Below are 26,230 nucleotides of genomic sequence, written 5' to 3' on the forward strand. Positions count from 1 at the left end.
TAAGAACAAAAGCACTGCCAGAGACTAGAACAGAAGGAGCTTGTTACCATTACAGGGACACTTACGTTAGTTATCACAATGGTGTATGATGCGCCGAAGTCGAGCAGCCCTAGCTCCAGGGTGAATTCTCCCATTTCAGTTATGCATTTTCCATTATTATATCTAGATACAATGATGAAGTACAGTATTTCTGAGTTAGTCCCACAGACAAAGAGCGCAGAGCAGAGCTATCAAACATGCCTCTACAATGGAGTAGGGAGGATGTATGATGTAAAGCTGCAGTAATGTTTGTGTCAGACAATCACTAGAGTTCTTGCCATCTTTTCCTTCCAGAAACACTTGGGCACTGACTAGAGTTCACCTAATGACCTGGGCTATTGCTAACATTTTTAAACGTTTTTTGCCTCTTCCTAGCACTGATTTTTTTTTCCCCTCTCAGCTTTATTTTCCTTCCAAACTTTTCTCCACTCCTTCAGGAACTGTGGGCCAGACAAGTTAGTCAGGCTCAAGCAGCCTTCAGGAAGTCAGAGATATGCACCCACAAGCCACTTTTTGTTTCCTTTCAGCAGAGCAAATTAGCCTTCATATTTGTTCGTCTGATTTTGGATGTGCGAGATGGCACAGAGGCACAGCAGCACTACCACAATGGTTACTGCATCCTACTAAATTGCAGCAATAAATATTTTGGATGGAGCTGATGCAGAGAAAAGCCATGAAGCTTGTTTTGAAACACTGCAAATGTCAGAAATACCCGACAAGAGCCAACTCCAGTGCTGCCAAACCAAGGCCATATGGAGCCCCTGTCTAACAAGCCCAGCCTGCAAAGCCATGTAATGTTACTTGATGTTACCGGCCCACATACCAACACTTTGTAGTGTGGAATACGAATTGGCCTTTCCCTGAGAGCACCCTAACGCTAAGATCTTGAGCCTGAGAGAATATCAAAACAGAGCTTGAGAGAATATCAAACCAAATGGCAGAGGGGGCCTCACCACGTCCCACCTTACTCTGCCGACAGATGCACAGGAATGGCCATTCTCTTCCCTCCAGGCCCCCGCATAATGTGAATAAAAGCTCAGAGAAAGTGCTGTATCTGGACCTCTTCAAAAGGTTTTTTGGGTTTCCAAAATTCCCGTGACCTGACTCGAGAAAACTCAGATTATGGCCTAAATTATGACGTCATTATACTCCTGTCATGGGAATAAAGTTTCCAAGCTTTGTCCCTACTGATTTTATCTTACCAAAGCAATAACAACCATGGGATGGGAACTATCACAGACACTGTTTGGAGGCTGAATCTATTCAACTGCATATTAGGCACAGAGATACAGATTTGCTGTCCTTTGGCTTGAACACTTTGCAGACTAAATGCATGGTACTTCTGTACACACACAAGTGGCCTGGAGGACCTGCTCTGCACAGAGCTGATAATTCTGCTTTTTTATAAACATCTGCCCCCACTAAACAATGCCAAGACAATAGCAACCAAGGTTTTCTATTCATCTGAGAAAAGCCCCATTGTATCCAAGGAAAGGCCTCAGCAAGGACCTTCAGCACATCAAGGGAAACTTACTTGTCCCTCTCTAGCAGCGAGTATTCAGAAGCGCTGTAGTTTTTCTGAACAGCAATGAACCTTTTGTTGTCAATGGTGAGGTTGACGTCTTCACTCAAACCATTAATGAATCTGCAAAGAAAGCATATTTCATTGGGTTGTCAGACAGGGCAGGAGAAGCATAATATCAGACACTTTAGAAGAAGTGCGCGCTCTCTCCCAAAGCATTCTGTAACTCCCTAAGGTTAGGACAGCCTCTCCTACAAGCTACCAAAATATTCACCTAATGTGTTGCCCATTTTTTTCGATATATGATTAATTTTCCCTGCTGTGTAATTTTATCCTGTTACTCTCTCCCCTGTGGAAACTGACCCTCACTTTGTGTGGGTTAAGACCTCCAGGAAATCTCTTCTCAGAGACCTTCAAAGATTGTTCCGTGATTGTCTGAGAGGACAGAGCCCCAGCCCACCCCAGGAAACTACAAAATTGGGTGTCCTGATGAGTTCGTGCACCACGCTGGCATACTTTCCAAGGAGTTTCTACCAGTGGGAAAGAGTTTTCTAGCAAAATAAGATATTTTCATCAAAACCAAATCTTTCATGGGAATGTTCAGGTGTGGGATTTTTTCACCCAGTGTTTACATGCTTTTTCATACACAAAAGAGAGTTTCCTTTTGACAACTCAAAAATTGTTAGCAAGAGCAAACAATTTTCATTTGATCTGACTGTGTTTTAAAACATTTTGGTTTTCAGTTCTTAAAATGGGGGTGAAATCCCAGAAGATAAAGTGCTTAACAAAAGTAACTTTTTAGTGGAAAAATAGTTTCTTTCCAGTGAAATCTCTTCACAAACTGTTGAAGGGAAAGTTCTGAGATGTTGTCAAAAATGTTCACAGGAAAATATAAAACATTCCTGACAGTCTTCCAGTTATTAATCAAGTCTCCAAGGTGGTGGTTAGTCAGTAGAAGCCTTCACAAGCACAGGGCCATGAACAGACACTGTTCCCCTGCTCTGTCAACAAAGGCTTTCAGATAAGGGAGTTAGACATTGTTTTATACTATCTGAAGTTTTTGACGGTTTTTTTTGTTTGGTTGGTTTTCTTCTGGCTTTTTGTTTTTTGTTTTAAATTGCAGCTTGCCCAAATCATCCAGAAAGTCCAGCTGAAATCCTCTTTTTTTTTTTTTTTCCTCTTTTTCTCAAATCTGCATCTCAGCAGCCTTGCATAGGCCTGGTGATGTGGTGCTGGAGGTAACTGTGACCTCAGTGAGATGGCATCTTGGCACAGGACTGTTCACGGACTAGTTCAAATTAGGAAAGTAGACTAGCTGCTTAAGCAGAGCCCAATGCCCAGCTGAATTGTTTAAGAGGATGTAAAATTGTTGCTGTATCCAATTTAGTAGGCATTTGTGCATGAGGTTGGGTAAGATAAATGAACATCATGGGTTGGCCAGTTTGCAGAGGACAAATGGCAATGGCTCCTTTCCAGATTGCTTCTTCCCTTTCTTCCCAGGGAGGCGGAACACAGTGAGATGAATTTACTACTCTTCCAAGGGAGGAGATCTTTTACATTGCCATCTCAGCCCAGACTATCCTAGGCAGTAAGCAGCAATAATGCTCAGCTCTGCATGGCAAGTGTGGGAGGTGACATGCTGTCAAACCTCCGCAGATGACACCTGAGTATTGCATGAGTATTATGGACTAGATTCCAACCTGAGAACATCTGGGTTATGTTACATATATTTTGCATTAGACAAAAGCAGTTTCCCTCTCCCCACCAACTCCAAATCCTCAGAAAAAGCCATTCCTACCTAACAGCTGCCAAACCATTTTCTGGCTTTGCTTCCAAGTCTGTAATCTAAAGAGAGGAAGAAAAAAAAAGATCAAACATTTATTAATGCTGCCTTATAACAATGTGCAGCAGAAAATACCAGTGTCTGTGCAGTTAGATGCGTTGTAAAGCCCATAGAAATCAACTGGACTCTCACATAAACTTTACATCAGGCCACAGAAGTACATTTTACAGTGCTGAAAAAAGACAGTAAAGACACTGCCCTGCTCTGAAGATTGTATGTCACACAAAAAGAATACAGAGCAAGGTTCTTGGCTGGTAGAAATCCACAGTTGTGCCATGTCCACTTAAGCTGGCAGAGCAATTTCAATTGGCGCTGCCCACAGATGGAACTCAGGCAAGCCAAAAGGGACTGAATCTACCTTCAGAAACTGGCTTTCTCTTAAAATTTTCTAGCCCTTTCTCCACACTTCCTTCCTGATGTTAAACCCTGAGCTTCTGAGATCAAGGATCCAGAATTTCGGTATACTTATAAAATGTCTATTGTATTTCAGTGTGATATGCTGACCCACAAATAATGCATGCCCTAAATAATAAATAGCCACAGTGAATAATAAATGTCAGAGTAATAAATAATAAACAACAACATCATCATTTTTCTCCATGGGAGACACATGGGGATTAACACTGTAGTTCGTTGCAGACAGACCAGCCAAATCATTACTTGTTTTCATCAATGAGTCCCAGGGCTCTCAAATTCATTTCCTGCCTACTCAACAGCCCGCAAAGGAGAAGAAACCAATTTCAGATTGGATCCTTCCAGAAGAGCACTCCCACCTGAGAGAGGGGCCAAGTCCAGCAGCGAGGGAGGCTGGTGTGGGCCATGGCTACTCCAGGGCAAGCCCAGCAACACAGCAGTGATGCTGGCATTGCCTGCCTTGTGTTGCAATGCTGGAAAAACGAGTATCATTTACCACGCTATCTTCCACACCTCCCTTATCTACAGCTGAGAATGACAGGTCAATAGAATCACCCAACAGCATGGCTGTTCCCCAGCACATGAGAACCTGCCCATGCCAGGGTGGGCATTAATTTAAGCACAGACTAGATAGCTAAGGCAGCACAGAGATGTACTGAAGCTCAGAGACTGTTTTGCTCCAGCCTGTCACAGACTTTCACTTCTTAAGGACTGTATGAAAATCACTGTACAAGCATCCATTTCTTAAGGTAACAGCACGCAGTCATCAGGGTCACCTTAACACTGTGTGATAATAAGCCCCAGGCTCTAAGCCATAAAGCAGAAAAAAACCCCAATATTATGAAAAAATAAATTCTTAAAACTCCTCATTTTTAAAAACAGTTATGAGGTTTCCACTATACGATATTGAATGCTTGGTGTGGCAGCCCTGCAAGGTAGCAGGCTGAGGAACTGCAGAGAGAATTGATATTTTAGCATGAGGACAGATTCTGATGACATTTACACACCTGCCACAATGTGCAATAACACCAATCATTTAAAAAGAGATTCTTGGGATACAGCTACATATAAAAGATACCAGAATCTGGCCCTATACGTCCCATATGTTTCTCTCTGATTGTTACAGCAATACACAAAAGTCCAAACACAGCCGACTGCTGCAAAGCCCGAAATGAGCTTAATCATTTATTCTGTTCAGCAAAACAAATGGGCCTTCTGTGCATTTTCACTAAACACTTGCAATAACTAAACATGGAATCATTCCTCTGATACTTTTATTCCATGCCCAGCCCTAGAGCCTCTTTAACATCTTTGCTTTATAGAACCATCTTTGGGGGAAAATCTCTGGCGCTCTCCTTCCTCAGCGTTCTCAAGATCTGCTGCCTAGCAGGCATGACTTTGCTCTCCCACTGCAGCATTCACGGGATTAAAGTGTGCCCAGAAACTCTCAGATGCCATAACGCCTCTATTAATCAACCAGCAGAAATGCGTACAGATCCAGTGCCGCTAGCTAAGAAGTCAGGTTTAGAGCATCTGAGAGCAATCAGACAGACATTGCAACTGAACAAATGAATTAATGAGCCTATTACCCCATTGTATCATCACAGCCATTGAATTAATACTGTATTTACATTTCACTCCCACACTCACTAAGCGGCTTGATAGGCTTCCTTCTGCCTCAAAAACAATTAAGCTGTATACTGATTTTTCCTTCACAGTGTAGTTAAAATCAAGAGACAATCCTTGATGTTGCAGGGTGACGCGAAGGCTCTGTTCCTCTCCATTCAATATTAATTTTGAGTACTCAACTGGATTCTGTGGAAAAAACAAACTTAGTTACACTTTTTTCAGATGAGAAAGGATTTCGCTCTTCCCACCAAGTGCAACCCTATCCTCTCTTCAAGGGAGCCTGTAAAGAGAGGTTAACAGTCAGAGCTGTCTTCTACAGCAAAGGACCTATGTTGACCTCTGGGCTTTGGGCTGGCCAAGCCAGAGCTTGGAGTACCTTCCCTTGCCTGATGCAACCCAAAGGTCAGGGAACACCTTCTGCCCACACACCTACTCTTTTCCCTGGCCCTGATCTGCCCCGATGGGACCACGTCTAAAACACGGCAGGCTGCTGGTGGCCAGTGGACTGCTGGGACGAGTCCCAGACTAGCCTGACCTGTAAAGGAATCTGGAAGCTGACATAGGAAACAACCCAGCGCCTACGTCCGGGTAATTGCCTTCCCATTTCTTTCCTCCTTTGCAGGTAAGTACTTCTCAGATGCCATCCAGATCCCAGCAGCAACGCCTGGGCTGAGCACTGAGAGATGTGAGTTGAACGTCTCTACATGCTCATCTCAGGACAATTATCCTTTATTCCTAATTACAAGTGAATGTAGTTAGCCATTTACTCCTTTGCCATGGAAATATGTCTCTAAACTGTCCACTTCTGTCTCATCAACGGAGATAATATGCTCCATTATTAAAGCTGTTCCTATGCACTTCTAAGGTGGTAGAGGAGAACAAGCTCTAGCATCTGTGGGTTTTAATAGAAAACACTTGAAGAAAAGCCCACCCTTTCTTCAATGGGATGCAAGCGGGGAGGCCTTCCAGCCCCACATATATGCTTACCTGAAAAGCCTCCACAGGCTGCTGAAATAGGTCCTGGTCTTGGATTGTCACTTGAACAGGGTTCTTTGCCAAATTCAGAACCCGAATTAAACTTTCTTCTGGGACGAGTTGAGGCATATCGCTTTCCTAATTAAAGTAAAAGGCTTTAAGTGCCATCTATATGCTTTATTAGCACTTTAATATCTCTTCATTTTTAGCTGTAATAGTCTTCCTCTCTGTAATGACACTCTTCCATCCCTTCCTCATCAGAAGTTGAACTGAGAGAAAACTGAACATAAATCTTATTTAGGGAGTTTTCCTCATAGTAGCTCGATAGCCAACCTATCATTCCTCCCAAAAACTGCTCTTCACATCACTAAGCATACAGGCTACACAACTGCTAGCTAGGTAGAACAATGTCACTGCTTTCATTATACAGCTCCCTAGTGCCTGGATTTAACCAACTGCCATATCAGAATGGAAAAAATTGTGCTTAGCTTTCAAAAGCAGTGACCAGAATAATTATTTCCCACTGCAGCCACTGACTGGGAAAAGAATTAGGCCAGAAGCTAAGCAGTTTTGAAAATCCCAGTTCAGTTCCATGTCTGTAATCGGTGCTTTTGCATCACTTGACACCATGCTATCTAACAGCTGACTGTATAGATCTTATTTCCTGTTTTCTGAGAAAGGAAAGGCAATGCCTCCAGCACAGAGGTATCTCTGTCAGGAATCATTTCCTAGAAAGAGTACATCAATCGGTGTCAGCATTGTACTACCTGCAGATCTAAAATGAATTTATTTTTTTTTAAAGTCTCCTTTTTTCTCACTTTATTTTCAAGTAGCTGTCAGCAATACTTCAGAGCTATTCATTTTTTTCGATCTCTTCCTACAATTTCGGTATTGCCAGCAGGGCAGTTTGAACCTAACTCGGGGAAACATACTGGCAGAGAAGATAGGGTGACACTGATTTCCCTATGCCCATGTGCTGCTCTGGACCAACAGGCCTGCTAACGTTCTCCAGCAAATTCCATTACAGTGGCTTTTCACCTGCACCACCCACAGCCAAGCCAAGGTGGCCCATCCTACCCCCCTCTTCGTTAGAGCTTTTAGTGGTCTTCAGGGTAAAATTTCCATGCACAGGCAGGGAGGGACCTCTAACTCACCTTGCCTCTGCCCAGAGGAGTCACCCACAGCCAGAGCAGACTTTCAGTGCTTGGCCAGAGCTGCTGGTGGTGGCAATGAGAGCATTTCTTTGCTCACGTAAAGAGATCAGAAAGAAGACCTGAACCCACAAAGTCTCATTTCAGTGGGAGACTTGTCAGTGGATTCACCTGAGGAACCAGCAGATGTTAATCCAGGGCTGTGTGCCAGCCGCTCTAACAGAACATTTTAAGTATACATGGAAGCTTTAAAAATTAATCCTTTAGTAACTTTTGTGAGACAAAGGTCAGCCAAAGTCTGCACAAGGCTGGTCACAGGCCACAAGCAAATAGTATAAATCTGCTGGGGCTAACATCAAATTTACAAGAGATTTGCTGCCATCATGCCTGGGGCTGCCTGGCAGTCCCTGATGCCTGTGACTACAGTAGTGACAGGATTCACTTGCATCACTGGAGAAACACTTTGGCTTGTAAAAAGCACATCCCCACCCTAAAGTAGGAAAGTAATTAAATTTAAAAAAACAAAACCACGGCCCACATACACACAGAAAACCCCCAAACAGTAAAATAAGTAAAATATAGGCAAGCTACAGTGAGAAATAGGAGAGAGAACAGACTACCTTTTGGGAATTAATCACTAGAATTAACTAGATGTCTGTCAAGCACTTTGACGATGGAAATCTAGAATATAGACCCAATACAGATGACCGGCACAGCAAAACTGCAAAGACTAGAAAGAGAGCAAGAGACAGAGAGAAAGAAAGGGAAAAGTAGACAAAGTAAAAATTATCATTAGCAACTGGGTCGGTATGCTTAATTGTAAAGAACACATTAAAAATTATGATCAAGGAACACAGTGGTTAAAAGGATTATCTAACAGGCATCAATAAAAACACCTTGGGGAAAGAAGGTATTTCTGAGGAATCCCTTGTACTATACTTACATTTATTTTGACTTCTACAACAGCTGCAAGTCCAAACGCCATCCCTGCAAGGATCATACCTGTTGCCATTTTCCTGATAGGTCTATGGAGCAAATGAAAAAGGTGCCATTACGAAAAAAAAACTAATTTAAAATACAGAATACCATTCCTCAGAGCCAAAGATGTGCCAAAACCATGTAATAAACTGTCCAACAGGTGGCACTGGGGATGACATGCTGTTTAAATTGCCAATCATTTAACTTAAAACTATTCTATTATTCTGTATGAGGCCAGCACTGAGGCCAATTAAAACTTATATGCCATGAAAAAAAGCCCTTTGCTTGCAAGTTTCATACTATCTTGTTCCTAGCTCTACTAGTGGGAATAGCTCATGGCATTATGTTAACCTGTGATGTTGGAAGGAGCACTAGAAATTATATATCTTCAAGTCCCTTTTGGAAAAGGTAAAAGAAAAGTAGCATGCTATTTAGCAGCAGGAATGAGGAGCAGAAAAATGTGTAGTTTGTGTCATCAATGTTTCTGACCATCTGTGGTATCATTCTGGGTTATTTTTCATGCCAATACATTTACATTTCTAGAGAATAAAGAGCTTGCTTCTGAACTTGGAGCAAAACTAGTGCAACTCTACCAGAGTTACATGAGATAATATGATATAAAGCAGAATAAAATAGGTCCAGAACAGCATGCCCAAAGGGACTAGCGAGTTGTTGAGATTTAAAACAAATCTGGTTCTAGATTCAGAGGTCTCCACTCTTTGTAATGGTCTGGATTCACATTCCAGATTGACTGAGCTATAGGAAATCCAGATGAGGAACCCAAGTTCTGTCTCTCAGTTACATGCCCTGGGATAAGAAAATATTTACCTCTTGCATCTTGTACTAAAAAAAATTTTTTTTGATCTTCAATGCTGTATTGGGATTTTGTAGCACAAACTTTTGCAGTCACATAGGCTAACATCCTGCAGGCTACAGTGTTTCCACAGACACTTCTATAGCTAAACTAGATAGGAGCCTGTTAGTATCCCACATTCAGGGGACAGAGACAGCATGGCATTCAGTCCTGGTCGGTGCATGAGTTTGTGCTGCTGGCCAAACTAGTCTGTGAACTGGTCATCAGGCAGGAAGTTTTCTGTCAAGTTAGGGCTCAGTCCAGGGCAGGGGCTCACACTGAGGTAGCATGGACAAGCACAGCTTCCATCACAGGGCTGGACAATGTCTTTAATATGTCTTTAAGTACAAGTAATTCAGCATGATGGGAAAGGATTGGCAGGATGAAGGGGTAGGCTTCTGATATAGGCTTCCATCCCCATTTTATGTGGTTTTGTTTATCCAGCATTTTAGTTTGGATTAGGAACATGCTTTTTAAGCCAATCTCCCACTCATCACCCCTTCCCACGCTGTGGTTTACATTGAGAAGTGGTGCTGGAGTATGGAAACTTGGTTCCTTTCATCTGAAACCACACTGGCAAAGGCACTCCATGAGTGCACATAACATACTCCCACTGCTAAAGGGCATCAATCCACAGAAGCAGACTACAGATACTCTGAAGTAAAATCACCCAAAATGCATAAAGTCGGTCTCCGAACCAACCTGGATGTCTGCTTCTATTACACTGCACTTCTTCCTAACACAGACCAGGGATAAAATGCTTGGGCCATCTGGAAATTCCCATACGTACTCACTGGATCAGATCCAAGTGTGGAATCTGCTTTCACACCACCACATGTAGCCCACATGGGACAGTGAATTTGGCCCCACAGGGACCTTTCAGGGAGGGAATTATTTAGGGGTGATGTAAGAGATAAGGTGAAGAACATGTTGATAGATTCAAAGAGGGACTGTTCATATCTGCTTTCAGGGGAAATCTGTACCCAGCAGAATCCAACATCACTGAATTTTCCCCTCTGGAATTTCCAGGGCCTATGGAAGAGGGTCATGATGCCTCTTGGGGTTGAAGTGGAGGCAAGTACTGAGAAGGATGAATGGAGATTTGTGTTCCTCCTCCTTAAAATCTATTCTGCATACTTGCTGAAAAAGAAAAAGCACTGAGGCATCTGCATTGCCCCCATGTACTTACGTGAAATTAAATTTGCACATGTTTATGAGGGGGTAGAGCCCAAGGTCAAAAATTGGGATGAAGACAAGAATAAGAAGTGGATTTAAGAACTGCAATACAAAAGAATGGGAGTTTAGTGACTAGAAAGCAACTTTCAGTAATTAAACTCATAAAGCACTGTCCTCCAGAAATAATTCCATTACAGAAAGGACATGAACAAACACTTAAAAACCTCCTTTTAAAATATAATCATAGTTTGCACTTCGACAGCTTCTGCTATTTAGTTTTCACAGGCACGAATACATTTTGTTCATATCCTCCTCTCCAAGAGGTAAGCAAGCATCAGTGGCCCAGTTTCCCTGAAGAGAGAACTGAAGCATTATGTTTTTAAAGAGTACAAAACCCACTGACAATAGAGGCAGGTGACCTTCAGTGCTGTGGTGGGACCTTACAACAAATCAGCAACAATGGAAACATCTTGGGACTTCAGCAAAATCCCAGAGGGACAGGCACTTTTCTGTGAGACTGGCAATTTCTCAGACTTCCACACAGCTTGGTAGTCCTCCCGGAACTAAATTTCTCCTGGGAGGGGCAGAGGTTGTCTGCCAGCAAGCAGTGGCAGAGCAAGGAAACAGAAAGTGACAGAGAACAAGCAGAGAGAAATGTTGTTTCAGTTTTGAAGGAAGATTTCAGGGAACAGAACAGCTTTGAATTTCTCCACAGCTGTTCAGCGTAAGAATTGTAATCAACTGTGACAACACGGAGTCTTCACATTTTCATCTGCCCCACAGAAAGGGAGGAAGGAAACATATTTCAGGTACAACACTCATCCCAGCACAGGGGCATGTTAAAAGGAGACACAGCTTGTATCCTCCACATGCTAGCACTAGTTCAAGAACTACTACGATGGCATGTCTCCCTACATCTCTGCACTATTTTGCAGGATTCAACCTCTGTGTTAGGACATCCTTGGGGTCTTAGGAACCCCAAGACTAAGCTTGCAAAACAGCTGGTGAGCAATAAGGCAGAGTCCACACCACAGCAGTCAGCAGGAGCACTGCTATTACCTTCAAAAGGAGCAGAGAAAGGCTACTGGTCCCATGAGAGAAATAAAAATGAGAAAGAAAAAGAGACTACATTTCTAAGGGTTATTTCCTACCCTATAGTATCTTTTACCTGCATTTGGTCAGGCTGAAGGACATATATTCCCTGAAACAAAAAGATATTCCAAGTGATTCATAAACACCGTAACAGTACATCTGGCAAATAAGCAACCAATCCAGTAGAGGCCTTAGCAGCAAAGATGGTTTCCTCAAATACTTTACGTTGGCTTTAGCAACTGATATTGTGCTCTTGACACTTGTTGTCTAAGGATACAATGTTTGATGAGAATCATTTTGCAAAAGGAAGCTACACTCAGCCCTTGATATATGGCAGCTGGAGGACAGCCTATGACAGGTACCAAGACCCCTCTTTCAGACTGGCTGAGCCATGAATTAGGTGAGTGGGGAGGAATGGGCAAGTTATTGCCCAAGTTGGGATTTGGGCTTAAAGCTTCCTCCCTCTCTGCTTCCATAATGGGAAAAGCACAAATGCTCTCAAGCTTCAGGACCCTCTGAGCTCTGTTGGTATTTCTCCCAAGCATCCCAAAAGGATAACAAAAGATCATCCCCGAGCCAGTGGGCTGCACGACACCTCTTTCCTCCCTCCATCTGCCAAGGGCACCTAATGGGCTTTGGTCAACTGTGACTTCTTGGTTTGAGCCAAGAGTCTTCCAGGCTATTAGAGCTGCCTGACCCTGGCATCACTGTACCCGGTCCCCACAAGCAGGCAAGGTCAACAGGGATGGATGGAGGGATCCCAGTCCCCAAAAGGTACAAATGAGCTGTCTCCAGGGAGAGGCTGGTGTTTTTTTGAACTCCACACAACGCTTTTCATTTGGCATTAAGATGAAGGCCAAAGCCCTGATAGAATACCTGGCCAGGCAAGGGCAACAAGAAAAGCTTCTATAGGTATGTTGGTAATAAAAGGAAGACTAGGAAAAATGTGGACCCTCTCCAGAAGGATACGGGAAACCTGGTTACCTGGGGCATGGAGAAGGCTGAGGTACTCAACAATTTTTTGCCTCAGTCTTTACTGGCAAGGGCTCCAGCTACACTGCCCAAGTCGCAGAAGGCAAAGCCAGGGACTGGGAGAATGAAGAACTGCCCACTGTAGGAGAAGATCAAGTTCAAGACCATTTAAGGAACCTGAAGGTGCACAAGTCCATGGGATCTGAGGAGATGCATCTGCGGGTCCAGAGGAAACTGGCAGATGAAGGATCTAAGCCACTATCCATCATATTGGAGAAGTTGTGGCAGTCTGGTGAAGTTCCTGCTGACTGAAAAAGGGGAAACACAACCCCAATTTTTAAAAAGAGAAAAAAAGAAGACCCAGGGAACTACATGCCGGTCAGTCTCATCTGTGTGCCCAGCAAGATCATGGAGTGGATCTTCCTGGAAACTCTATTAGGGCACATGGAAAATAAGGAGGTGACTGGTGACAGCCAACATGGCTTCACTAAGAGCAAATCATGCCTGATGAATTTGGTGGCTTTCTACAATGAGGTTACAGCACTGGTGGATAAGGGAAGAGCAACTGATGTCATCTACCTGGACTTGTGCAAAGCATTTGACACTGTCTCCCATGACATCCTTGTCTCTAAATTGGAGAGACATGGATTTGACGGATGGACCACTCAGTGGATAAGGAATTGGCTGGATGGTCGCACTCAAAGAGTTGTGGTCAACGGCTCGATGTCCAAGTGGAGAGGAGTGACAGGTGGTGTTCCGAGGGGTCAGTGTTGGGACTGGCACAGTTTAACATCTTTGTTGGCGACATGGACAGTGGGATTGAGGGCACCCTCAGCAAGTTTGCTGATGACACCAAGTTGAGTGGTGTGGTTGACACGCTGGAGGGAAGGGATGTGCCATCCAGAGGGACCTGGACAGGCTGGAGAGGTGGGCCCGTGCAAACCTCATCAAGTTCAACAAGGCCAAGTGCAAGGTCCTGCACATGGGTCGAGGCAATCCCAAGCACAAATACAGGCTGGGCAATGAGGGGATTGAGAGCAGCCCTGCGGAGAAGGACTTGGGGGTATCAGTGGATGGAAAACTGACTATGAGCCAACAATATGTGCTCACAGCCCAGAAAGCCAACTGTATCCTGAGCTGCATCAAGAGAAGTGTGGCCAGCAGGTCGAGGGAGGGGATTCTCCCCCTCTACTCCCCTCTTGTGAGACCCCACCTGCAGTGCTGTGTCCAGCTCTGGGGCTCCCAACATCAGAAGGACACGGACCTGCTCGAGCGGGTCCAGAGGAGGCCAAGAAGATGGTCAGGGGACTTGAGCAGCTCCCTTGTGAGGATAGGCTGAGAGAGTTGGGATTGTTCAGCCTGGAGAAGATAAGGCTCTGGGGAGACCTTATAGCAGCTTTCCAGTACTTAAAGGGGCTACAGGAAAGATGGGGGGGGGACTCTTTATCAGGGAGTGTAGGGATAGGATGAGGGGTAACGGTTTTAAACTGAAAGAGGGTAGATTTAGATTAGATCTAAGGAAGAAATTCTTTCCTGTGAGGGTGGTGAGGCACTGGAAGAGGTTGCCCAGAGAAGCTGTGGCTGTCCCGTCCCTGGAAGTGTTCAAGGCCAGGTTGGACGGGGCTTTGAGCAACCTGGTCTAGTGGAAGGTGTTCCTCCCCATAGCAGGGGGGTTGGAAGTAGATGATCTTTAAGGTCCCTTCCAACCCAAACCATTCTATGATTCTATGAAGATAAGAGAGGGAAAAATTGAGGAAGGAAATAATATCTTTCCAAGAAAGTACTGTGGGGGTTTGTCTCCTGTCTGCCAGGCTTGTCCTGACCTGAATCTAGAACAGCTGCCTGTCTCTGTGGCAGCTGCCTCCTGGGAGAGTGGAAACCATTGGTCACAGCAAAGGAAACCGACAATTAAAAGTATCAGGCAAATATCCCCTCCTGCTGCTTTGTGCACACTATACAAATGTGCCATTAGGAAACAAGCCTGCAAATATTTCATCTCACACTAAATCATTCCCTGTTTAACTTCGGACTTCCTATCTGAGCCCTTTGTCTGCAGAAGGGAAAAGCATGGAATACTACAAACATGAACTCCAGCAAGCCTAAAGGTGGGATCACCCCAATGTTGCAGTTAATTCTCACCTTCATGAGCTGGGACAACTCACCAGTGGAAACACAAGCCAAAAACCTATCCAAGTTGGTGACAAAAAAGCCCTGAATATGTCCTTCTCCACCAGGAAGAGTTTAATAAGTGACACCTGGTGATTCTTAAATCTGCTAATGGATCACTAAGTGCATGTACAGCAGAAAACAAAGTTTTCAGATACACATCACAAAGACTACATGAACTTTCATGGTTTTGTCTTTCTGAGATGGATAAATATTACTCAAGGTGTAGTCTTTTTCATGTCTCATTTGAATTATGTAAGCCTAATCAGTATCACATGCTGAGAGCCCAATTTTTAACAGGAGTGACATAGTAGGGCTCAAATTTTGGGCTTTAAGTCAATTTTAAACTGGAAAATGGGCATTTACAATCCTAAATTGTGATGTAAGCATCCACAGGTAAGATCTAGATGGCTTGTTAAAACATGTCTGGAAACCAGCACTGTATGATGGCATCTTTAGGCAAATAGCTGATCCACATTTATCTGCCACTACACCCTGCACCATTTGCCATTCACATCTTTCAAGACCTTTATGGCCACTAACTAATTAATCCTCATCACATCTCTACCCTATACACAAGATTCCTGCTGGTTTTGAGAGACTTCATTAATGGATCACCAAATAAGTCAGAACAGAAATATAAAACTACAATAGCGCTAGTTACATCTTACAAAGCCTGTGTGAACTTTCTGACTTCTCTGTCTTCAGTGGGGGTAGCAGGCTGGAAACCCTGCCTGCTCAAGGTCACAGAGTGACCAGTTGCCAGTAGGCCAGCACTCCTGACCTTGCAGGTTGCTGATGACTCCCCAGACTCGCTTCTTGCCAAGATGTGCTGTGATGAATTGAACATGACTGCACAGAGCCTCTCGCTTCTAATTACCAAAAGTGCAACTCACCCAGACTCATCAAGCAGATGCTCTTAGTACTGCGAGACTCCAGTTAAAAAGCAAGAGCAGTGATGTTACTACTAGTCTTACCAGCTCTGGTGACATTAAGTACTTACAAAATCAGCATTCATTTTTGTGGCTTGTAAAGTCCACCTGGATCCCTAAGGAGAAAACAGACAGCTGTGAAGCCTTCAAGATGTCCTACGGGACTAGAAAACATGGGGACAGAGAAGATGACCGTGCTGGAGGTCTTATTTCCCATCTATTCCTGCCCTTCTCTGTAACACCTGCCAGGAGGCAGGGCACATTCTCCCTTCTCACCCTCCTGTGCCAGACACCCGGCAGGACTGCAAAGGGATGGCCAGCAGTGATGGGGGGTACTGCCTTAGCGAGCCCCTGGACACCTGGTAGGAGCGTGGTGCTCTGTGCCCCCAGGATGCTTCGGTGTTACCCTGAAGGACAAGGGTGCAAACCCAGGCCAGCAGGCAGACCTGCAATGCACTGTACTGTACCTGCTGATCAAACAGGGCCCAGAACATTGGCAGAGGTATGAAGAGGAAGAGGACGCGTGTCACCATTTTAACCTCCCCAATCAGCTGTTTCTGTAAAGGGAATAGGCAAAAAGGTAAGATGGCAGTGAAAAGCCAGCAGGTGATTCAAGCCACAAAGCATGAGAGCTCCTATTTCTTTCTACATGGCAGTTATTCATTGCACTTATTCATTATATTGGACATATTTGCATTTCTGCATTTCAGTGCAGCACCTAAACTGTCCATTAAGGGTCAGGAGAGTACAGATGTGGGAAGGGACAGGACAAACGAGAACCCGGTGCATGTGAGGAGTGGTGTGGCCAGGCCAGTCTTACTGTCTCCCCTGTCTGTCTGCCGGTCTGCCCCCTTCCCCCTCCAAACCTGCCAGGTAGACCATCACTTACCGAGTATTTTTCTGACGCCCAGTCCAGCCAGTGATCTCGCTTTGGAATCTGACGGGACCGGTTTTTCAGCCGGTTTTTAATAGCAAACTAGGGAGAAAAATAGGTGAGTAACTCCCTAGTGGCATACCTGTCCTTGTCACGTTCTCAACTCAAGGCTGCCCTCCTCATCCCCAAACATGAGCCACACCAGAAAATTGTGGGGGTTTTGCCAGACACTTCCAAAATCTTGCACTGGATGCTTTATGATCAATTCTCATCAGGGAAGTTTCTGTGACATTGGTTGATTAAAGTTATGATGTGGGAATGAACTACCTCACAGGCTTGTCTTTCAGAGACAAATCTGACATTAGCCCCCAAAGACTGTTTCATGCTTGATTTAAAATCTGCTACATGTTAAAGCTTTAAACATCATTTCTTCAGTTCTCTCCCAAAAAACACCTGTCGGATTGACCACTGTGCTGGGGAGGAAATGCCTAGCTATCCAAAGCAGTGTTAAAACCAAAACTCTCACTCCCTTCTTGTTCTGCAGAACTTTCTTTACATATTCCTGGTGCAGCCCATGCCTCATTTACTCCTAGACCAGCTTTCAAGTTGGTTTCTCACTGGAGGAGAAATCAGTGACACCTAATTTGTAACTCATTTGTTTATGCTGTGTGCTCCAGTCACTGAACACACTGAAGAATCATCCTGGCAAAAAGAGTGACAGACCTCACTTAGAAATCTTATCTTTAAGATCTGGACTGGTTCCCCAAGGTAAATCTGTTACTAGGACTGACCTAGGTAAAAAGAAAACATCTGCTGTTAGCAAGAGCTTCCTGAAAAAGAAACATCATTATCCACCTAATAATAAGAGAGTATTTTTTCACATACTATATTCAGCTCACACACTATGAAAAATAATTGATAAGGTTATATATAATGCGACTTCAGCAGGTGTCTCTTGCATTTATGTGAACATGCTGAATGTGCATAATATGAATGTGTACTATTACTGTCTGCTGAACTGATAAACTTCAGTAAAATAATTCAGCTGAAAAAAATTGAGTCATATATCTGATACTGTGTTTCTGTATTTTCCTTTCAGTTCAGTCTCCATCAGCATTTGCCACTAGTGACATCAACTGAACAGTTCATGGAGCTAAGGAAAAACAATTGAAATGTTGAAAGAATAAACTAGAACCTAAATGTGTTTCTTATTTCTTACAGCTCATCAGCAAGATAACCGGGAGCAGCATACAGAAGTACTCCAAATGTCACCTCCTCTTTCCTTTTGCACTTTTCTGACCTGCAATCTCAGAGTCGTGTATGAAAAAGAGAGAATGGCACATACTTACGCCAACGCATTTGCACACTTCCAGCAAAACATTCCCTTGTGGTGGCGTTTTTCTGTACAGTCCACTTCCAGCAATGAACACAACTGAAAAATATTATAATCCAAATGGGAATTCACATGACTGAGGTTCAATCCTGCACTGGCTTCTAGGAAGGATGCCCCACCCCTGCATTCAGCAGAAATCCTCTGCCCTTGGGGCTTACACAGGATTGCATTTTTAACAAAATAAATATACAGGCCTCCTTTAATGCCTTCAGATGGAAGAAAATGCAACATCCAGCATGAGGCAGTGTGATCCCTAGGAAGTCACCAACATCTTATGATCTGCTCTGGCACAACAGGCACCTCCACATCTGATTCATGCTAGAAATGAAAGCTTTGAAAATTCCCTCCATCTATGCTTTTTGTAGGCTAAACTGAAAATACAATCTGCACTGAATTGCTGCACCTGATATTGGAAATCAGACCTGACTCACTGCAACCATGTGAGGATTAATCCAGATCCAACACAGGCTCTGTGTACTTGCATCTCACACATATTGCAATGGAAACTGCCACGAAGGTCACTGCATCATATACTGGTGTTAACAGAAATTACCTCAATTTATGGTTTCCAGGAAGGGATATACAATTTAAGATATTGTTTTGTCTTCGTTTTCTCCCTCAAAGCACAAAGAATATTGGACTGAGGCTTCAAAATCCTGTCAGAGACGGGGCTATATGATTACGTATCATTTGTCCTGCTCTTTGAGAGCCTCTGAGCACACTGCAATTCCAAAGACGTTAGTAGGGAGAAGCACAATAGAAGCTGAGCGTGAAATCCATATAACAAACCAACTTCAACTTTTTAAACTAACCCAATTGTCTAGGTTAGTCCACAGCCAGTGGAGAAAAGCAGGCACTGCAGGGAACTTGTCATTTCTCTTTTCTAACTATGAAGACCCTTCACATCCAGTTTTGCCTTGCAGAACTGCCAGAGAGTCATCTGAAGTCAGCTTAGCTGAGTTGCACTGAAAGACACCTGTCCAAAGTCACCAAGAGTGGGTAGTTGCACCACCTAATTTTTAGCATCTCCCTGTTGGTGCCTCTAAAAGGTGACTCTTTAGGTTTGCTGAAATACCTTCTGGCAATGCCATTGACTCCTTTGGGAACTGAGGTTCCTGCATTAGGTTTGGCATTTGGAATTAAATAGTATTAATCTTCCCCCATCTTTCAGAAGTTTAAGCAGCCCAGAAAATCTTACTCTATGACATTTCCATTCTGCCTCTAAATCAATCCTTGCTTTCCATCATCACAGGGAGCGGGCCAGTCAGGGTTGAAATGGTATTTTCTCCAGTTCTGCATGGTGCTCATATAGTCAACTATATCAATTCCAAGAGCATTTTAGCATGTTACAAAAGTACACATGGCTGCTTTGCCAGGAATCTGGCAGCTGGACACTAGCTAAAAACACATTTCAATTGATGCCCTCACCGAAACTGCAATATTTACACGTCCATTTTCCCCTGGGCAACTACTACTCTGCTAGAAACATTCATCACACAATGGTGCACAGAGGAGCCTGTGCTTCCTTAAACTGATAGGAACAGGCCACAGGGGAAAAGAGAAGCTTCTCAGGTCCATGACCATGCACTTTTTTGAAAATAATTGCTGTAACGTTAGCTGTGGCCTGATGGCATTTCTCCAGTGTCCTGATTCTTCTCTCTGATGGAAGCTTGAGGGGAGAGAGCAATATTAACATTCTCTGGGGGACAAACCTTTCAAATCACAGATGCTGTGGTGAAATCACACAATTGCCTGGCCTCTCAATTAAGCTAACAAGCTGAATGAGAAGTCACCCCATGCTGTGTCAAAACCTCTCAAATGCAGCGTAATAAGGGGACTGCTCCCCTCAGCAGCTTGCAACTGTGAAACTAAAGCTAATGGGGTGTCCTCTGTATAGGCTATCAAGTAGTACCAGTAAGAATGTGGAAATTGCTGAGTGTTTTACAAGGATTGAAGAAGAAATCTTGACAAGTACATTAATGGGGCTAAGATGCAAGCTTTAGGAAGCAGGGTGATTGCAGCTGTCTCCTGACACTTGGACAATAAGGGCTTTTTATTGCAACATAATAATAAGTTGTCACTGTAATTGTGGGAATTACTTCAGCCAGGCAAAGTGAGACAGAGCTCAGAATAAAGTAATATCTCGTTCAGCTCCTTCCATGATTTCTGTGGAGCACAGATTCTGAAGCAAAAGTCTGAGCCATTAAAGACGTCCCCAAGCTGCAAAGAACCTGTGGAAAGGGTAGAAGTGGCATGCTAAGCTTCTCTTCTATGAGCTGGGGAACTCAGGACTGCTCAGATTGCAGGTCAAAGGCCAAGTCTGCTCATAGGCAAAGCTGTGAGCCATCAGGAGAATCATTCTGGTGTCTCCCTTTGCTTTATAGAGCAAGGCAATTTTATTGTGAAACATCCACCAGACCACCCTCTCATCAGTATCATCATAAAGGATTTCAGTAAAACCATGGTCTGCCCACTTCTAAGTGAACTAGTGGTTTTTCTTTCTGTTCTGAACTGTGAAATTGTTGGATGACCTTGAACCCTTGAGTTTCCCATTGCAGTATTCATCCAGAGCAAGTGAATTTGTGCATTTTCTCATCTATCCATGGACTCAAAAATGGTAATGCCTATCACAAGCATTACTGCTTCCACTCACCAAGCGCCAACACCATCAGGGCTGCTGGGACACCAAAAGCCAGGGCATAACAATCCTCTCCAAAACATTTCACATCCCCTGAAATCAGAAATAAAAGCACCTCATTACAGTCAGACTTATGTTACTGGGGCCTTTGATTTGCTTCCCTAAATCAGTCACTTCCCCTGGCTTTAAATCTTCTTTGTTGGTACTTGACACTGTGAATTGAATCTCCTTGAAACAGTTGTCCTCCCTTGATGAAGACAATTTGGAAGCAGGGTTAGTGTCTGCCAGCAAGAGCAGCTGATAATGGGATATTGATGAGAATGGTAGGAGGAAGGGGGCAGACAAATATAGGTAGAAAGAAGTAGTACGAACTGTAACTGGGAAAAAACCCGCAACATTTAAAATAACCTGAAGCCATCTGTATTTGCCTAGATCTAAATAACCAACACTGTGTTTCCACATTATTTGTGCCAGCTGCATGAGTTATTGAGCCAAAAGCCTGAATTTGATTTCATAGCAACCTATAGTGGACAAAGTGGAAGCCAATACCCCTACTGTATAAGTGTGAGCACAGAATTAGTCTTAAAATTCCAGTTCATTTTCTTGTCACCAAATCTCACTAGAGAAAGCCTGCTCCAAATGTCATGTTTTGCAGTAACCCATTAGGAAGCCAGGTTTGTTACAGCATGGTTTTGATCTATCTGAGCTATGGCTCACTGAAACCCTGTGCCTCTTGGATCAGGGCAATTCTAGCACCATGTGACTTTAGAGGTCCAGTTGGAAACAGCAAGCTAGCAGTGGGGTCTATGTTTGTATGCCAGAGGCTACAAATTACTGCATTCTTACATGGAGTAATAACAAAATGGCTAAAATAAGCCAACCTGGTTAACAGGAAACCAACCCACGAAGCCTTCAGTTGTTCCTGTTTGTTGTCCCTGGGCAGTCATGGTCAGCTGCATAGCTGTGTGCATGCATAGCATTTATTTATTTATTTTCAGCAAATTAGCTGAAATCTAGCAAAACTGGCAGTGAGACATTATGGGCACACTGAACTTTTAACATGCAAAATGAGTTGAACTTCTCCACCTAAAAGTATATATTCCACATTTCTGCCAAATGTCTATGAACTGTATTCCTTGCTCTTCCAAGAAAAGTTTTCACAATTAGCAAAAATGTTATTCTTTCCCCATCCTCTCCACCTCATTTCCATGTTGCAACTACTTTATTGCTAGGCTATATTGGCACAGGTTTTGATGTTCAAAGGGGACTGGATTTTCATCTGCCCACTGACTACATTGAGCAAAAGCCCCTTTCCCAACAGAATGCTGACCTGGGGACACCAGTGAGAGAAAGAGCAAGAAATACAGCATTTGTCTTTGCCCATACACATGATGTAAATATGAGACAAGCACAGTTGCCCACAGCCTTGTGAAATGAGCGTCCTGTTAACATAACCACTCTGAACAAAGAAAGCTTCCTAGAGGCCATGGGATGGAATGAAAAAAATTGCTACTAAATGTGAAGGCTACCTTGTCCCTGTCCCCATCCCCATTGCCTATGGCCTGCTGCTCTGCTTCTGTGTCTGTATTTAGAGCATGCCAATCCCCTTGGCTTCTAGGCACTGCGATACAATGAAGTGCAGCAAGACTCAGGGACTAAAAGGAGTTGTGTGAGCTGGCTAGAATATAAAGTAGGTCTTAAATGGGGCATAGGCCGGTGCTTTGTCTTCAAGGTTAGTTGCTCAGGGCCGCAGTCTTGCAAGCAGACCCACGCAGACAAGCCTGGGTGCCAGGACAGAGCCCTCCAGAAGTCAGTCCTTCAGCACCCGTGGGAGGGAGAAGGTAGGACTTCAAAAACAGCCTTGCTAAGTTTTTTGGCTCTGACACCTGCACAGGACAGCAGAGATTGGTTCCCATCCGCAGGTTACTGGCGGGCAGGACAGGGTAATAACCCTTCACTGGCAATGGGGAGGATTAGATGACCATATAGGTCCTTCCACCTTCCATATTTTAATTCTACATTTCAGGCTGGCTTTGAAATACAACCGGGAATATAGTTTCTGTGACTTGTCTGCCAGTACTATAAGTCTGTTACGCTGCTACAGCGGGATTAACAAGGCGTAAATGCAATACACTGGCCACTACACAGATAATATAATTTCTGCCATTCAGTTGTCATAAGAGCCTAACTATGCACAGCAGAGTAGTCCAAGGGCAGCTAATTTATTGTCTTATTCTAAATCAACACTGACCTCTTAATACAGGAGTTACAAACGTGGAGATCAAACTTCCAGCATTAATGGATAAATAGAAGATGGAAAAAAACTTGTTTCTCTCCGAGGTCTAAAACAAGAGAAGACAATATCAATGTCACGGCTAATGCACAGCATTGGGCTTGCAAAGTGAACACTATCAATTCTCTTGTTAGGAAGGCTGGGTAAATATTGACACGTAATGCATAAAATGTTAAGCAAACAAGCTTGCATTCAGGTGATGGTAAATGCTCACACAAATCAACTCACGTTACTTGAGGAGTGCTTTGGGGCTTTTTGGCATTTCAGAGGAAAAGCCACTGCTTTGAGAGTGTTGTGAGATTGGAAGGAGGAGAGAGCATTTACTGATTCAGAACAAGTAGCATGATTCAGATCCTCTGTCACCTAATTCAATCCAATTTGGCACAGTTTGACAAGCTCATCATTTCTTCCCATGTCTGAGCTCTTTCTTTTTTTTTTCTCCCCCCCCTCTCCTGTGTAGAAATAGAAAAAGAAACCTGTGTATTTTGAGGAGCTGGTAATAACAGCATAGATGAGAGAGTGCTAGCAAATGAGAGGTATCCATCAAACAGAAGATTACCAAGCTGAGGCCAGTCAACTTCAAACTAAGAGGGTAAATTAAATCTATGGGAGCAAATTCAAGAACGTGATGGAGGGATGAACTCTAAGAAAGAGTTCAGAATTTAACTGATGTTGTAACATATTATAGTTCATATAGTCAAAGGATTCCTGTTGATCATCTTTTTTCCTGCATAATTCATAATTTGGAAGGAATCAAGAACTTGATGCAGTTTGGTTCTTTTTGCAGGAGTAGCATGTGAGGACATTCAACCGAGAGCAGTCTGTCTTTGCTTTGGGGGAGACATACATGCACAATCTCATGCAGATACACAGTGCTAAACCTCCTCCCTGTGCCTGGGTGGGCCAGCAGAGTGGAGAAAGAAGAGCAGGCTACCTGACCTACCCCACACTCATCTGCATCACCAGCTATGGGACACCTGAGTCAGCGAAACCAGCATTTTAGGACAGCCCAAGTAGTCAATATACTCCATACATATCTAGGCTTCACTCCCAGCTGTCACCAGGTCCTGTAAAGGTAGTGGGCAAATTGCTTGGGACATGGCTTGGTGCCTGGCAGAGAGCTCCTTAAGGCACCTTCAGCCACATCTCTATGACCTGAGCATCATTTGAATGCAAAGCCTTAACTTAGCTGAGTGTGAGGAAGTTCCTCAGGGGCTTGGTTCTACCCCCTCTCCTAACATGTCCTGCTTCCTTCTGCTCCCTGAGACAATATTCAGAAGGCTAGAAAACAGGAGAAAATGTGAAGAATTGCAGGCAGCTAAAAGGGGACAGCTCTCAAGGATTGAAGCCTGGTATCCAAAAATGTAACAAAACTTCTCATAACTGATGGCGCAGTCCACAGAAAATACTGCTACTTCATATAGCAAGAAGCCTCTTATCACAGGGGATTACTGCAGGGAAGGTGGGCAGGTGGGAGGGCATGGGAGGACTTCTCTTTATGTCCTCTTGAGAAATGGGTGCTGGGAAGGTGAGGGTGAGAGCCCCATTGCCTCCCACTACCACCCACCAAGGAGTCTGGGGGTCCCCTCACTTGGATTAAGGGCTTTTTGCCTTGACCCAGCATAGTTATGAAGACCCAGTCAACATGATCTTTTGGCTCTTTCACAATTTTTTATTTCCTAGTGTCCCAGGCAATCTAATCCATACATTACTTGTAAATGATTTATCCTGGATTAAAGGATTCGAAAATCTTATAATACTTATACCTATGGCATGTTCCCATGGTTAATAGCAAACAGCACTGGGTCTTACTATCTCTTATACTCCATTTCTGTCCTTACCAGTGTTTTGATTACCTGGAACTTTCTTATGCTAAGCTAGTAAAAGTATATATTTTCTTCCTCATTTTACCTTTGTGGCTAGTTATTTGTCATCATAAGGAAATCTAGAAAAATTAGAAGACTCAGCATTCTCTCCTGCTCCCAGAGTATCCCTGCCATGGCTTGACAGGGGTGCTGCAGTAGAGTCCTCACAGTCCTGCCCTCTTCTAGTCATATTCTCATGTCATATCTCTAACCCTTCATATCTGAGCAACTCAGAATTTCTGAGAGCTGAGAAAAACTCAAGCATGCAGCTCTTGACATGATAAAGTCTAGAGCAACAATTACCAAAAAGAATATTCTAGTAAGAGAAGAGGATAGTGATGCACAAAGAATTTGGGGCATCTTATTTCACACATTTACAGATTTCAGTGATGGGAAGAAAATGGTCAGAGAAAAGCAGAAGTGAGTACAAATATAATGACCCAGCAGCTTGCAAATTACACTGATTGAAAAAAAGAATTCCCTCCCTATTTTCTTAATCTTTGGAGCAGACGTACATTAACAACATGATTTGGATTAGCTAATTTGAGAAAAGGTACCATACATGACAATCCTGATCTCCTTGGCAACCGGAAAATAAAGAAACAAAGAGAAAGCTATTTAGTACCTTAAACACCATATCACACTGTTTGAAAGCAGCTTTGGTCCTTAATTAATATGCACAGCAGTCTTTGCATTCATATACCATGTCATAAATATAATTTTCTTCAGTTCTTTTTAGCTTGGACTCCTAATCCCATAGACAAAGATGCTTGGAAATCTCCTGCAGATAAACTTACTTTCCTTACTGACCTGCTGATCAGTCTCCATCACTGTTTGTAGTAGTACTGTTCTCAAAGTGACAGATCCAAGACTATTACGCTCATAAAGTACTTAAAAGAAATCCAGACTGATGGTGTGCATTTACCTCAAAACATAAATTTGTCTCTATGTGGGAATAGCAGGGGCAGTTTACTTATTCATTTTATGTACAGAACTACCACATCCCTAGTTTTCAGATGGAACCACTAAGCCTGTGCACTTAAGAGATCAGCTGAAGTTTATTGGTGTCCTGAAAACTAAAGGGGAATCAAATGCTTCATTTCATTGGGAATTTTCAAAAGTTATTTCATCCTACCTGGAGTGGAAGATGAAAAATGTCTTCTCAAACACCTCTCTGGAGGGGAGAAATATTCTGGTTGGCCGCAAACCTTTCATTCCTTACAAAACCAAAACTTCTAATTCCAATTTTGAAGACTTAAATTTCCTATCACATAGCATAAACCACTTTTTTCTTCTGAAAGGCCAAGTCATTTCAAAATGGTAAAATACAAAACTTCCTCTTCTGAAAAGAATGAATAGAGCAGAATGCATTGTCCTTATCAGAAGGCTTTTTACAGTTTTCTTTCTCTAAATTAGTTTCTCTTG

At 43.4% G+C, this 26,230-nt stretch overlaps 1 protein-coding gene across 5 annotated transcripts in view; it reads right to left on the bottom strand.

Moving 5' to 3' along the window:
* The window catches only part of SLC15A2 (solute carrier family 15 member 2), a 66,083-nt gene that overhangs the window by 15,717 nt on the left and 24,136 nt on the right, over positions 1–26,230 (bottom strand). For all 5 annotated transcript variants that reach the window (XM_074828754.1, XM_074828755.1, XM_074828753.1 and 2 more), the window contains 14 exons: positions 22,899–22,989; positions 20,663–20,740; positions 17,966–18,048; positions 16,632–16,718; positions 16,210–16,299; positions 15,814–15,858; positions 11,749–11,781; positions 10,594–10,682; positions 8,517–8,598; positions 6,435–6,560; positions 5,469–5,633; positions 3,360–3,406; positions 1,574–1,684; positions 66–162 (listed from right to left, as the gene is read on the bottom strand). In XM_074828754.1, coding sequence (XP_074684855.1) covers positions 66–162; positions 1,574–1,684; positions 3,360–3,406; positions 5,469–5,633; positions 6,435–6,560; positions 8,517–8,598; positions 10,594–10,682; positions 11,749–11,781; positions 15,814–15,858; positions 16,210–16,299; positions 16,632–16,718; positions 17,966–18,048; positions 20,663–20,740; positions 22,899–22,989 — 1,224 coding nt within the window. The remainder of the gene's footprint in view (positions 1–65; positions 163–1,573; positions 1,685–3,359; positions 3,407–5,468; positions 5,634–6,434; positions 6,561–8,516; positions 8,599–10,593; positions 10,683–11,748; positions 11,782–15,813; positions 15,859–16,209; positions 16,300–16,631; positions 16,719–17,965; positions 18,049–20,662; positions 20,741–22,898; positions 22,990–26,230) is intronic.

Source organism: Strix aluco, chromosome 6 (genome assembly GCF_031877795.1).
Source record: "Strix aluco isolate bStrAlu1 chromosome 6, bStrAlu1.hap1, whole genome shotgun sequence".
Lineage (NCBI taxonomy): Eukaryota > Metazoa > Chordata > Aves > Strigiformes > Strigidae > Strix > Strix aluco.